General features: G+C 63.4%; 2 protein-coding genes across 7 annotated transcripts; both read right to left on the bottom strand.

Annotated features, from left to right (window-relative positions):
• Positions 1-539: 539 nt before the first annotated feature.
• SLC39A4 (solute carrier family 39 (zinc transporter), member 4) lies at positions 540-4,788 on the bottom strand. Its single transcript, XM_008571746.1, has 12 exons — positions 4,588-4,788; positions 3,781-4,065; positions 3,083-3,278; positions 2,819-2,964; positions 2,561-2,732; positions 2,046-2,218; positions 1,756-1,893; positions 1,563-1,682; positions 1,336-1,393; positions 1,088-1,240; positions 826-1,013; positions 540-732 (listed from the first exon to the last, which is right to left on the bottom strand). The coding sequence occupies exons 1-12, from the start codon at positions 4,786-4,788 to the stop codon at positions 604-606; spliced, it is 1,959 nt and encodes a 652-aa protein (XP_008569968.1). The 3' UTR covers positions 540-603.
• A 3,856-nt stretch (positions 4,789-8,644) lies between these two features.
• On the bottom strand, positions 8,645-12,657 carry VPS28 (vacuolar protein sorting 28 homolog (S. cerevisiae)). Of its 6 annotated transcripts, none has more exons than XM_008571741.1 (10): positions 12,126-12,654; positions 11,796-11,864; positions 11,207-11,235; positions 11,070-11,107; positions 10,782-10,871; positions 9,958-10,063; positions 9,716-9,817; positions 9,198-9,251; positions 9,014-9,105; positions 8,645-8,923 (listed from the first exon to the last, which is right to left on the bottom strand). In XM_008571741.1, the coding sequence occupies exons 2-10, from the start codon at positions 11,830-11,832 to the stop codon at positions 8,806-8,808; spliced, it is 666 nt and encodes a 221-aa protein (XP_008569963.1). In that variant the 5' UTR covers positions 11,833-11,864; positions 12,126-12,654; the 3' UTR covers positions 8,645-8,805. The 6 variants fall into 6 exon arrangements, with proteins under 6 accessions (XP_008569963.1, XP_008569964.1, XP_008569965.1 ...); XM_008571742.1 differs by having other exon boundaries at positions 11,796-11,868; positions 12,131-12,654; XM_008571743.1 differs by having other exon boundaries at positions 12,267-12,654.
• Positions 12,658-12,729: the final 72 nt, after the last annotated feature.

Below are 12,729 nucleotides of genomic sequence, written 5' to 3'. Positions count from 1 at the left end.
CTAGGAGACTACTACAAGGGGACTCTGAGGATGGACACCTCTGCTGAGCACAGTGGAGCAGAGGCAGAAGGGGCCTGGGCCCCAATAACCATGGGATGCCACACTCTGGTTCTATGACCACCAGGCTTCTTTTCCATAGGAGAAAGCCCTCGTGTGTAATCACTGTTGGTTAGTTGGGTTTTTCTGCTGTGAGTAAACAAGTTTGATCACTGATTGGGAACAGAATCCCACTTGCTGCCCATACACCCTGGAGAATTTCTCTGACCCCATGTCCCAGGCAGGGTCTCCATTATCACAGAGGAGAAGACTGGGGCTCGCTGCCCGGAGACCCCAGAGTGCAGCCATCCTGGCTCCTGTCAGGGCCCAGGCACCCCATAGGGAAGGAGGTGTGCTCTGATGGTTGACCTTTCTCAGCTGGAGACCTTTCCCTTCCAGCAAGGAGAGCACGGCTGGGCGGGGCAAAAGTGTCTTTATTGAAGCTGGAGCTGGGGCACAGGGAGGAGAGCTCTCCAGCTAGTGGGCTGTAGGTTCAGGTGTGTCTGGAGGGTCCAAGGCGCCAGGGCCGGGAGTCAGATTCAAGGGCCCGAGACCGGGACAGGAGTATCAGAGCGTGATGTTGTCCTCGTACAGCGACAGCAGCAGCAGGACGGTCCAGCCGCCCAGCAGGCCCACGTTGTGCAGCAGGAAGAGGAGCCAGGGCCGCCGGTCCCGCACGTTCAGCACGGCCGGGAGCTGGGGAGGGGGTGGGCACGGCGTCAGCGGCCGGCTCAGCGCCCCCGCTCAGCTCCCCGCCCTAGGGCAGCCCCTCCCCGCCGCGGCCCTGACCATGTCGCAGAGCGCCACGTAGAGGAAGAGCCCGGTGGCAACCGCCAGGATCCAGGTCTCGCTCTGCTCGCTGACTTCGACAGCGAGCGCCACGTACAGGCCGGCGAAGGCCGTGAGCGCCGAGGCCAGGTTCAGCAGCAGCGCGCGGCGCACGGACAGCCCCGCCTGCAGCAGCGCCGCGAAGTCGCCTGCGGGGGGCGGGGCAGTCAGGAGCTCCGCCCCGCCCGCAGGCCCCGCCCCGCAGGCCCCGCCCCGCGCTCACCCAGCTCGTGCGGCACCTCGTGGCAGAACACGGCCAGCGAGGTGGCCAGCCCGGTCTTCCAGGAGGACGCGAAGGCGGCGCCCACAGCCAGCCCGTCGGCGAAGTTGTGCACGGCGTCGCCCAGCGTGATCAGGCAGGGCAGCAGCCTCAGCTCTGCGGGCGCAGCGGCCGTGGGTCCGCCCGGCCCGGCCCCACGCCCCGCGCCAGCCCCGGGTCCCCAGCCCTTCCGGGGCCTCCCTCAGGCTCACCTGGGCTCAGTCTCCTCCGGGGCTCGCGGTTCAGCAGCTCCGGGCTCTCCTCGGCCACCTAGGAGGAGCGCGGATGAGCCCCGGGGCTGGGAGCTGGAGGACGGGCGCGGCGGGGCTGGGTCCCCGGGTGCGCTGGAGGCCTCCGGGTGCGGGGTGGGAGCGCCGGCGCGGGAAGGGGCCCGGGGAGGGGCCTCGCGCGGGGTGGACGCTCTCGGCGGCGGACTCACCAGGTCTGCGCGGGAACCCTCGTGGGGCTGCCGGGGCTGCCGGAGCTCGCTGGGCGCCAGCTGCAGGGACACGCCATGGCTGTGGCCGCTGTGGCTGCATGGCCCATTCTTCTCTGGGTCCTGTGGGGACGGCGGTTCAGGGCCCACCGCCTCGCAACCCCGCCCACCCTCCAGGTCCAGTCTGCAGCCTGACCTCCGGGTCCCTGGGCAGCAGGAGGTTGAAGAGGTTCTCTAACAGGAAGAAGGCGTAGAGGCCCCCGAGTATGGCCAGGAGGCGCCAGGTGGACTGAGGGTCGTGACCGTCCTCACTGTGGGTGTGCAGTCCTAGCACCTGGAGAGCAGGGGACGCTGGGCTGGGGGCCTTCGGGACCCCTCCCACCCGGACAAGGGGACAGGGGCTGGGGATGATGGGGAAGGGTCCAGGAGGGCGTACCCTGGGAATGCAAGGGTGGGGAAGGGGGGGTCCTGACAGTGACAGCAGACCTTGGGCATCAGGTGCAGGATGGCGTCGCCAGTGAGCGCACCCACGGCCATGCTCAGGAAGGTCTGCAGGATGTAGTGGGTGGCTGCACTGCAGCCCGCGCAGGTTAACAGCAGAAGACCAAACACCGCGCAGAGGCAGATGAGCAGAGTGGCCAGGGAGCCATACAGATACTCTGCGGGTGGGTGGGGGCCGCAGTGAGGACTTCCCTCCCTACCTCTGCCCCAGCCCCTGCTTCCCAGGGGACTGCCCAGGTTGGGGCCAGGAGTGAGCAGGAGCTCACCAGGCTGCAGGTGGTCAGTGCCAGCCAGGCCTCTGCTCACGCTGGCGCTCCTGCCTTGAAGCCCTGCTCCTCTTCCGTTCAGGGTCCCCCACCTTTCCCTCTTTCGATCTCCAGCCCCTACCCAGTTCTCTCTACCCTTCCCCCACCTTCAGTGGCCACTCCCTCCTCCCCACTCGCTGCCATCACTGGGGGCATGGCCCAGCAGGCACAACTGGGGGTGGGGTGGGTATTCACTCTCTGCCTGGCTGAGCTGGTCCTGGATGGAGGTGCTGGACTGGGAGCTGCAGGCCCCGCTCAGCTGCTGCTGGAGCAGGGCAGGGCTCAGTTGGGCCCAGTCCTCAGGGGACACCCCAGTCTGCTCAGATATCCCATACACCGCCATCACGGCCTTGGCACTTAGGCATACCTGGGAAGTGGCAGGATAGAGATCAGGGGCCTGAGCAGAACTGTGGGACCCCATCTTCCCTGAGAACTAGCCCATGGGCTGCTCACTGTGTCCCACATGCTGGAGTTGCTGTCGGAGGAGGCACGGGTCACAGGGTCTTGGGGGTTGGCATCCCTGCCCAGATGACTGCGGTCACTGTGGTCACCAGAGTCCTCTCCACCCACCCCCAGGCGCTGCATCAAAGTCTCCAGCTCTGGCGGGAAGAACAAAATCAGCACACAACCTCTGTGGGCTCCAGTGCTGCTCCCCTCCCAGGCACAGAGACTGGGTACTCAGGGCGCTCCCCCTACGTGGCCCAGCCTGAGCCTCACCGGCCAGTGTGATGTTGGGGGCCTCGCCACTGTGCTGCCGGAACACGAAGTCCACAAAGTACTGAGGGCTGGGCAGGGCCTGGAAGCAGGACCCACTCCTGACGTGGTCCAGCACGGCAGCCAGGACCCGGCCGGGGCTACCAGGGGCCCCTGCCTCCACCACCTCCTCCAGAAGCTGAGGGATGTCTACACAGGCCTGGGAGAGGAGATGGGCTTCAGCCCTTGCCCTCAGTGTGACCTGGCCTCCAGCTCTGCTATCGATCCTGGTGCCCCTGAATGCATCTCCCGCTGACCCCCAAGCTCTGCTCCCCCCAGCCTCTCCAGGGCACTGCCTCTTCCCACTCACCTAAGACCTGGGCTCTGCCTCAGCTCCTCCCTGCCTTGGCCCAGCTGGCCTGGGGCGCCACCCTGTCTCTGGGCTCTTCCTTGTGTCTTCAGAGCTTTCTCGGCCCTCATATCCTGGTGAGGGCCCCCCTGCTGTTTCTACAGTACCTGCTCCTGCTCAGTGGTGAACACTCATTTGTGATCCCCCAGCCGACTCCAGCCTCCCGAGTACTGCTCAGACATCCCCAGGTGCCCTGAAAGGCTTTGCAGTGGGATGTTCCACCTGCTGCAGTCAAGTCCAACCCCCTAAGTGGCCCCCCTCCCCTGACCCTCGGGCCCTCACGCGACCCTGGCCAGCCTGCCTGGGCCCTCACCTCCTCTGCAGTGGCCCGGCCAGCAGCCTGGGCCTGGATCCTCTGGAGCAGCTGGCTCAGGCCAGCGGTCAGGGCCTCGGGGCCCTCAAGCAGGGCCAGGAGGTGGTCAGCACGAGAGGCCCAGCGGCCAGCCCGGACGTCTGTGCATGTGCCCTCCGGGTTGCTGAGGTAGAGGGCAGCAGCAGCGCTGAGGCGGGCAATGTGCCTGGACTCCAGGACCGGTGAGGGGGAGAGCCCTGGCTCCTCAGGCCTGCCCAGGGCCAGGGCATCCTCCACAGACAGGCACTGCAGGCAGAGACAGGTGGGCAGGGGCCGGGCTGGGCCCATCAGGGAGGGGAGGCAGGCCCGGGCCAAGGGAGCTGCCGAAGGGCCTGCTCTCCACGCCCTCCCATACTCTCATCCACACCTTCCACATGCTCTCTCCCACACCCCTGCCCCCTTCCCTCTCTCCAGCTCCTTGCTGGGCTCATCCGGCTACAGGCATGTACAGAGTCCCCACATTGGTCCCCCATCCTGGGGTGGTTTCTTCCTGGAGCCACCACTGCCAATTTGATGACCCAGGGACTGATGGGAAGGTGGCCCCAGGGTCCTGGGGAGAAGTGGAATTATGTGTGCTCCCTAGGGAGAACAGACTTGTCTGAACCCCCAGCGGAGGAGAGAGGGCTCTGGCCTGCGGGCAGGGCCGGGTGCTTACCGCTGGCCTCGGCCCACCTCCTGGAGTTTGTCCAGGGCCCTGTGCTGCCACCTGCAGGGTGGAGCGGGTGGAAAGGGGCCAGGGCTGGGGGATCCGTCGGGTGGGGCTGTTACCTTTCCACACGGCCCGTCGGCGCAGTGCACACGAGCCGCCAGCATATTTAACAGGCTGCCCAGCACCTCGCGATCTAGAGCGCCCTGGCCCGAGGTGAGCAGGCTCAGCAGACGGGCGGGCTGGGCTGCCTGGGCCACCTTCGCTGTCACCACCAGCAGGGCCAGCAGCAGCCCCGGCTGGAGCCAGGCCAGGACCGCCATACTTGGGCCCCAGAGTGCAAGATGCTGTGGGGAGGCCGTGTGCGTCTGGGCCAGCTGCGGGCTGCCTGGGGCTGGACTCGGACGTGCCCGGCCCCAGCGCAAGGACCTTTCCCAGGTATTTCCTGCAGGGCTCTGTGATTGGCTGCTGGAGGCACCCTGAGTTAACCATTCCAGTGGCACGTCCTCCCCAAGAGCGACAGCGAGGAGCCACTGCCCGCGGGGGGCCAGGGCTGGGCCCCTTCTCCTGGATGGGTGGTCTGGGTATCACTCCCCTGCCCGCCACCCCCCTCCCCCAAGAGCTGTGGGGCAGGGCCACACCCTCTCCTCCCTCGGGCCTAGGGTATCCCCCGCTGTGACCCTCTTTCTGGGGGCTGCCCCCAAGCTGGGGGATCTGGGGCAGAGATGTATGGTGCCACCATGCTGACCCTGGCCTGTCCTGACACTGACACCCAAGAGCCCCCCAGGGCCACACCCTTTCAACTGCCTCCCAGCTCAGGCAGCCTGGACAACCCCAAAGCCTTTGTGGCCCAGAGGGTAGGTGGAGTCCTGGGGCCCTCTCCTCCTGGGCCCTGGGCTGTGGTCTCTGCAGAAGGTTAGGAGGAGTCTGAGGGAGCTGAACAGGCACCTGCTGGGTCATGCTCCCCTGCCCGGACCTTCCAGGGAAAACCCCTGGGAAATGGCCAAAGCCCCAACATAGACAAACAGGAAAGGAGCCAGAAGACTGGACGTCAGCCCACCTGGCTGAGGAGGGAGCGGGTTGGGCAGGACCCCAAGCTCTGGGTCCCGGGAGCTTGGGGGAGGGCTGTGGTTCCCAGACCTGCCCTTCCCTGCTGACTTCCTGTCCAGCCTTTGAACCCCTAAGCCTTATCTCTACCTAGGAGGCAGTCTAGGAGAAGGGTGGACCCCAGTGAGCCCACACCCCCAGGTCTCAGGGCAGCCTTGCCTTCTGGAGGGGAAGGGTGGGGAGCCTCAGCAGCACCTTTGCCCCCTCCCACTGCATCCAGCCAGCCCAACCCCGAGCCCTGTGGGGTGTGGTTGGGGTGGGGAGCTGTGAGCCCCAGGTCCAAGGACTCTGTCCCCGACCTCCTGCCACAGGCAGGGCAGGGCAGGGTGGGTGTCAGGCCAAGAATGTCCTGGGCCTTGGGGTCAGGCAGTTCTTCCACCTGCCCCACCCACGCACACCCTGGATAGCGTGATGCCCTGGACTCCTGCAGTATGACGTCCACCTGCAGGCCCTCAGGGAAGCTGGGGTGGGAGACAGCCTGCCTGGGGGTGCAGATGATTTCTGGGCTCCTGGGACACACACAGCTCTGAAGATGCTGTGGGCCAAACTGGCCCTTTTCCTCCCCCACTGCTGCAGGACCACTGGGCTGGCTGGAGGTCAGGACCAGGTTGGCTTCCTGCAGCTGCTGCCTCTGGCCACCTGCTGCTCAGGGGCCCGTTAGCTTCTGGGCAGAGGTCTTGGCCTAGGCCTTCCCAGGACTGAGAGGCAGACTTGCCAGAGCCCTTCAAGGTCTGCACACGGCCAGACCTTCCCCAGTGGGCCTCAATGCTGGCCGTGGGCCTCCCGTTCCCCTGATTCATGTGTCCCCACCTCTCCCAGCCGAGACCCCACTTCCTAGCTCAGGAGCAGCCAGTGAAGAGTGTCCCCAGCTCCCTGCCTGCCCACCAGCCTGCCTGCTGCTGGCTTCCTCAGTACGGTTGGTCCTCTGGGCACATCACCTTCTCCTGTGTCCCCAGGCCCTTCCTGCATCATGCCATCATCCAGCAAGCACACTGCAACTGTTCTCATCTTAAAAACAAAATATAGACCCACATTCATGGCAGCGTTATTCACAGTAGCCAAAGTGGGGGAGCAATCCAAGTGTCTACTGACGGGCGAATGGATAAACAAAAGTGGCCTAGGGGCCGGCCCGGTGGCACACTGGATAGTGCGCCGCTTGGGAGGTTCGGCGGCGCTCCCGCCCGAGGGTTCGGATCCCACATACAGACCGGCTCCCGCTCACTGGCTGAGCAAGGTGCGGGGGCAACACCGAGGGTTGCGATCCCATTGCCAGTCCCTGGTCTGGTACGGGGGCGACACTGAGGGTTGCAATCCGTTGCCGGACACGGAAAAAAGACAAAAGACAAAAAAAAAAAAAAAAAGTGGCCTATACATGCAATGGAATGCTACTCAGCCTTAAAAATGGAAGGAATTCTCACACATGCTACACGGATGAACCTTGAGGACATGCTCAGTGAAATAAGCCGGTCAGAAAAGGACAGACATTGTGTGATTCCACGTGTGTGAATGTGTCCAGAGGAGTCAAACTCATAGAAACAGGAAGTGGCGGGGTGGGCACCAGGGGCTGGGGAGGAGTGGGGAGACGGTGTTTCATATGGACAGAGTTTCAGTTTGGGTAGAGCAGAGTTCTGCCGGTGGACGGTGACAGCGGTTGCAAGACAACCCAGATGCACTTAACACTGCTGAAGTGTATACTTTAAAGTGAATAAAATGGCAACTTTAATGTATCACAATAATAAATAAAGTAGGTCAAAACCACCATCCCCGGCCATCTGACCCTCTGGCTCTCCTTGGCAGCACGATGTGGAGCTGCTGGGATGGGTGGTCTCTTCCACATCGCCAAGAGCCAGCAGTGCTCTGCCGTGTCTCCCTTGCCACCCAGGGTTCCCCCCGCCCCCTTGGGCTTCTTTGCTGGTCCTCTTCCTGCCTCCCAGCACAGCACCAGCAGGCCTCTTGGTAGGATTCCTCGCACCCGTGACCACAGATTGTGCCCTGGACACCTCCCTCCGACATCCGGTTGCCCGTTGGACAGCTTCTGTTGACCCCGCCCCAGTCTGTACACGCGGAGCGCCCGCAGGCAGCAGACACGCTCATGGCCCTGCCTCCCTTCCTGCGTCCTCCGGCTCGATGTTGGCTCACCCAAGAGGACATCCCGGACCAACCATGGGCACCTCCTGTAGCAGCCTCTGACTCGGTTTTCACTGAGATGCTACGTGCCTTGTTCTGTTGGCTGGAGACACCAGAGAGGTGGAGAAGCACCCGTTTCCCAGGTACTAGAGAGAACGCTACGATTAAACTGTGGCACGCCCCCTATCCTCACGCCACAGTTGCTAAAAAAAGTGAAGCAACGCTCCACTGGGAATCCAGAGATTTGGCATGTGGCTAGCAGCCATCCCAGGACACAAGCAGGCGCACAGCAGACACTCGTGCCAGCCCTGGACACACTGCCTGCACACCACTGCTTCCCCACAGGGCTCCACACAAGACTGTCTGGGTGCTCCTGTGGTGTCCACCAGGCGTGGCTTGCCTCGGGCAGGGGACTCAGGGCTTTGCCAGGTGCTTCCAGCCCCACCCCACGAGTTCTCTGTCTTGGGCTAGCACGTGGTGTCCTCTGGAGAGGACAGGTGCAGGCAGGGCAGCCACTGCGTCCAGCCAGTGAGGGCGGGTGATGGGTGGTACAGCAGTCTGCAAGGAACTGGGTGGCCTCGCCAGGATCTGAGCTACATTGAATGGAGCCCCCAAGCTACCTAGAGCTCACAGAGGAGGAGCTGGGGAGAGGTGTGGCAGGTAGCCTCCTCTGGGGCCAGATTCAAGCTACACCTGGCCCAGATGGAGGCTCTGTTCCCCAGGCCTAGGTGCTAGGGCTCCCCACTACTTGCTCAGGTAGCACCCACCAGGGAGGCGCTGCAAGAACAGGCTATGGGAGGGGCACAGCAACAGTGACAGAACCAGGCTGCCTAGCTGGTTTGGGGGGGCAGCGGGACGCAGGGGCTCCATGCTCATGACTTGCCTCCTAGGAGGGCAGGACCCTTCCAGAAGGTCAGAAGCATAAATAGAACACACAGGGCAGGCCTGGGGGATCCGTCCACAGCAAGACGGTCAGATAGCATCTTTATTGTGGGGAGGGGGCCCTGAAGTCCTGACACCATGGACAGATGCACAGAACTGCTGTGAATGGCAGGATATGCACAGGTGTCCAGGGTGCACAGGGGACAATGGGAAACTGGAAACCATCAGGCGTGCAGGAAGCGGTTGAAGGCATTGTAGGCCGACTCCAGGTCGAAGAGCATCTGGCGCACCTGAGAATCATCCAGCTCATCGGATGCGGACATGCCGCTCAGCGTCTGCAGCCTGAGGGAGCACAGCGCCGCAGGGGTGTGGGAGCTGGTGGGGCCATGAGGGCGCCACAGGCAGCTCCACGTGGCCACGACGAACACTCACCAATGGCTGACTGTCTGGCGGCCCTCAAAGTCGGGGGGCAGGTGGCTCATGCGGCGCATGGTCTCCATCAGCTCCCGCAGGTCAGGCTGGATCTGCACAGACATGCAGTGTTGTCCCCGCCCAATCCTGTCCCCAGCCCCATCCTCCTCCCCTCCCCCTGCCCCTCCGGACTCCCATCCTGCACCTCGTCCATTGCACGGATCTCCAGGCGCAGTTTGTCCATGACTGTAATGAAGAGCTGTGGGCGAGTGAGCACATAAGCATTGCAGACCACCCCCTGCAGCTCACAGGCCCAGGGCTGAGCCCTGCCACCCACCCCTCAGGAGCCTCACTGGTCTGGCCACCTGTTCCCTTTGCTGTTCCTGCATGGGGGCCGCTGCACTCTTGGCCCTGGCAGGGTGGGCCTGCTGGGGCTGCGGGTGTGTGTGGGTCTTGATCGCTGAAAGCCACATGGGAGTGGGGCTAACCCCCTGCAGTCCTCCAGAAACCAGGATCCTGCCAGACTGGACCCTGTGCATTTCACCTCACAGGCTCCCAGGACACTACCCACTCTCTCATTCCCAGCTACAGTGGCGCCCTCTACCCAACAAGCCAGACTGCTGCTCAGCTCTGGAAGCCCAGGACTCTGCACACGGGTGTGACCAGATGTGGGGTGGTCTTGACCCCATGTCCCTGCAGGGCCCTCTGGGAGGCAGGGCGCACCGAGACAACGTCTGCGATGCAGCGGTTGAGGTTGCCCTTGTCGTCCTTGATGGTGATGGGCCGGTCCTCCTTGATCCTCTCCATGGCCAGTGGGCAGTCCAGCTGGGGTAGGGGGTGCTGAGGTGGGCACTGGGCATCGCCACGCAGCAGGCCCCATGCAGGCCAGGGCCCCATCCCAATGGCACCCCATGTTTGTGCCAAACAGCACTCCTCCCATGGGGCAAAGGGACTGGCTCACTCACACGGAACTTGCGGCAGAAGTCATCAATGGAGTTGATTTCTGAGCCCTGAACCTGCCGGAAGGCAGCTTTGTACTGGACCAGGAGCCGGGAGCATGCGGCAGTATACCTAGGGACAGGGCCAGCTGCTACCTAAGCATGGACCAGCCCGCTCGGCTCATCCTGCTCTCTCTCAGCTGCCAGAGAACAGCCCTCATGGAGAGCAGGGTGACAGGTCAGAGACAGGCCATGGAGGGCTGATGCTTCCATTGGGTCTGGACAAGAAAAGCGCTCTGGACAGGAGCAAGGAAGAGGAGCCAAAGTATGGCTGCCACAGGGGATAAGGCCCAGACTCTGCAGACTGGCCTGGGGAAGGGGTCCAGCCACCCCCTGCTGCCACGCTCTGCACCAGAGACGTGTTGACAGCTCATGTTCCTGTGGGGCAACCCACCAGGGGTTTGTGGCCTCACTGGACAAAGCCCTGCATGCATCCTGGGTGCCAGGCCTGGCCAGCACCACCTCAGACCGGATGTGCCCAAGTCTCCCGCTTGTCTTTTGAGCCCCTTTCATCAACAAGGCCATCGTACCTTGAGGGCAGGGCCGGGACCACACCCAGAAGCCCATCTGTATGCCTGTCCTCCACCACTGGATACCTCACCATCCCTCCAGGATGTCCTGCTAGCACCCAGGAGCACCCTGGCAGTGCTGGCTGGGCCCATAGACATGGGCTCCCTTGCAGCCCAAAGGACCCCCCAGCTCAGGCCCAGACCCCTGCTCGGGCTGCCTACTGAGTATCCAAGCCCTAGAGAGCAGAAACAGGCTTCAGGGGACAGCAGGCTGCCTCTCACTCGTTAGGGGTGACACAGTCCTTGATGTAGGCTTTCTCCAAGGCCTGCATTGTCTTCACCACCGCAAACAGCTCTGCCATGTTGTCATATCTGAGAATAACCTGTCTGTCAGGCCACAGCCCCCAGGCAGCTCTGTACTAGCCCACCCCTCCCACCCCATCTGGGGCAGACACTGAACTGTTTCCCCAGCCTGACCCATGTCCTCCCCGCCCCTCGGTGTGGGGTGGGCCTGGGGGGCTGATGGGCACAGGTGTGTGTGTTGGGGGCAGCATGGGTGCTTAAACTCACTTCTCCCGCTCCCGGGCATTCTTGTACAACTTCACTTCCTGTCAGAGAGAGTGGGCAGCGTGTCAGCGGCTCCCCAGGGTGGCCACAGGTCCCGGGCTAGGGTCCTATGGGTGGCCAGATGGGCACCTGCCACTCACCTCGTACAGCTCTGGCTTGTTCCCGGGGGCTGCAACAGAGCAAGCAAAGAACTGGCAGGCTGGTCACAAGGACAACCTGGGGCCAGACCGAGTCCCAGGCCCCATCAGTTCCCTCCCTGTGCTGTGTCCCAGAGAGCCCAGAAGGAGCTGGAGGACTGCCTCTGAGGGGATGGAGGCCGAACACCCAGCCTGGCACCTCCTGCTCCATCACTGCTCCTTAGCTACCTCACCTGTTTGTCAGGGAGACCCCACTTTGCTTACAGTGACGTGGCACAAACAAGGACTGCTGCATACTTTGTCACCTTTCCTGAGAGCTTGGTGACCCAGGGATGCCAAGGACCCCCAAGATCTGGCCACACTAAAGCTTGTTATCTCTGTGCCCAACAAGGCCAAACCGGCCCTGCTTGGAGGTCTCTGGGCCCTCAGCGCTCTCATGATAAACTGCTCCAGTCCCTGGCTGCCTCCAGAGGATCTGAGAGTGGAGCGGGGGCGGGGGACTCACAGACACTCCCCCTCCCACCAGCCACTGCAGCAGGGGCTGAAAGCCTGGGCCCTTCAGGCCCCCTAGCTGGGCTCAGGCCATGCTCACCTCCCATGCCTGGAGTGGCTGGGATCCCATGGAACATACTGCAGGCTCTGGCGGCCACGGCACCGAGACCTGGAAAGCAGAGCCAGTGCCACCTCAAAGGTAACCCCTGACATCCCTAAGTGCCAGGCCTCAACAGCGGGGAACACACAGGGCAGTGTAGGTTTGTCAGGAGGAAGCAAAGTGCTGAGGAGCAGACCCAGGAGGGCAGAGTGTCGCATGCAGTGGGGCTGCCCAGGAGTGTGGTTGAGGCTGGCTTGGGGGGTGGGGGTGGGGAGGCGGGGCTGAGGAAGGGAAGGAGGGACGGAGGAAGGCAGGCAGCTGATGGGTGACCTGGGGAGGAGCGCTTTGGGCACAGGGACCAGCACACTTAACACGAAGCTTCTAAGAAAGAAACACGGAGGAAGACAAGCTTGGAGACCGGAGCTTTCTGAGGGGTGTCCTAGGGGATGAGGACAAAGAGCTGGGCTTTACTCTAACACAGCAGGAGCCCCTGGAGGGTTGAAGACAAGCTCGGTGGGGCTCCTGGGTGGAAGGAACGGAAGGAGAGCCCCACGCGAGGGTCCTGCTTGGTAAGGACGCTGATGCCGGTGACTGGGGCCGGTTCCGGACGTGCTTTGGAGGTGGAACCACCAGACCCACAGGATGATTTCACACGGGGGGGAAATAAGGAAGGAGTTAAAACGACACCCTTGTTTTTGCTTCAATGACGCCACGACAGCCAGGTGTGCTGAGACCGAGGGAACGGAGCAGGAGCGGTCCGGTGGCAGGGCGGGGCTGGATCCAGACCCCGGGACGTAGGCGGCCTGGGGCCGCGGGGGACGACGGCGTCCGGGGCACGGTCCGGGCCGATGGCCCCCCCGAGGGCCGGGCAGGAGGCGTCCCCGCGCTAGGGACCCACTCAGGCGCCTGCTGTACCGGAAATCCGCCTTGGCCC

This window comes from Galeopterus variegatus, unplaced genomic scaffold (assembly GCF_000696425.1).
Source record: "Galeopterus variegatus unplaced genomic scaffold, G_variegatus-3.0.2 Scaffold714, whole genome shotgun sequence".
Lineage (NCBI taxonomy): Eukaryota > Metazoa > Chordata > Mammalia > Dermoptera > Cynocephalidae > Galeopterus > Galeopterus variegatus.
Note: the sequence above shows the minus strand (reverse complement) of the source record. Positions and strands in the feature narration are given on the sequence as shown.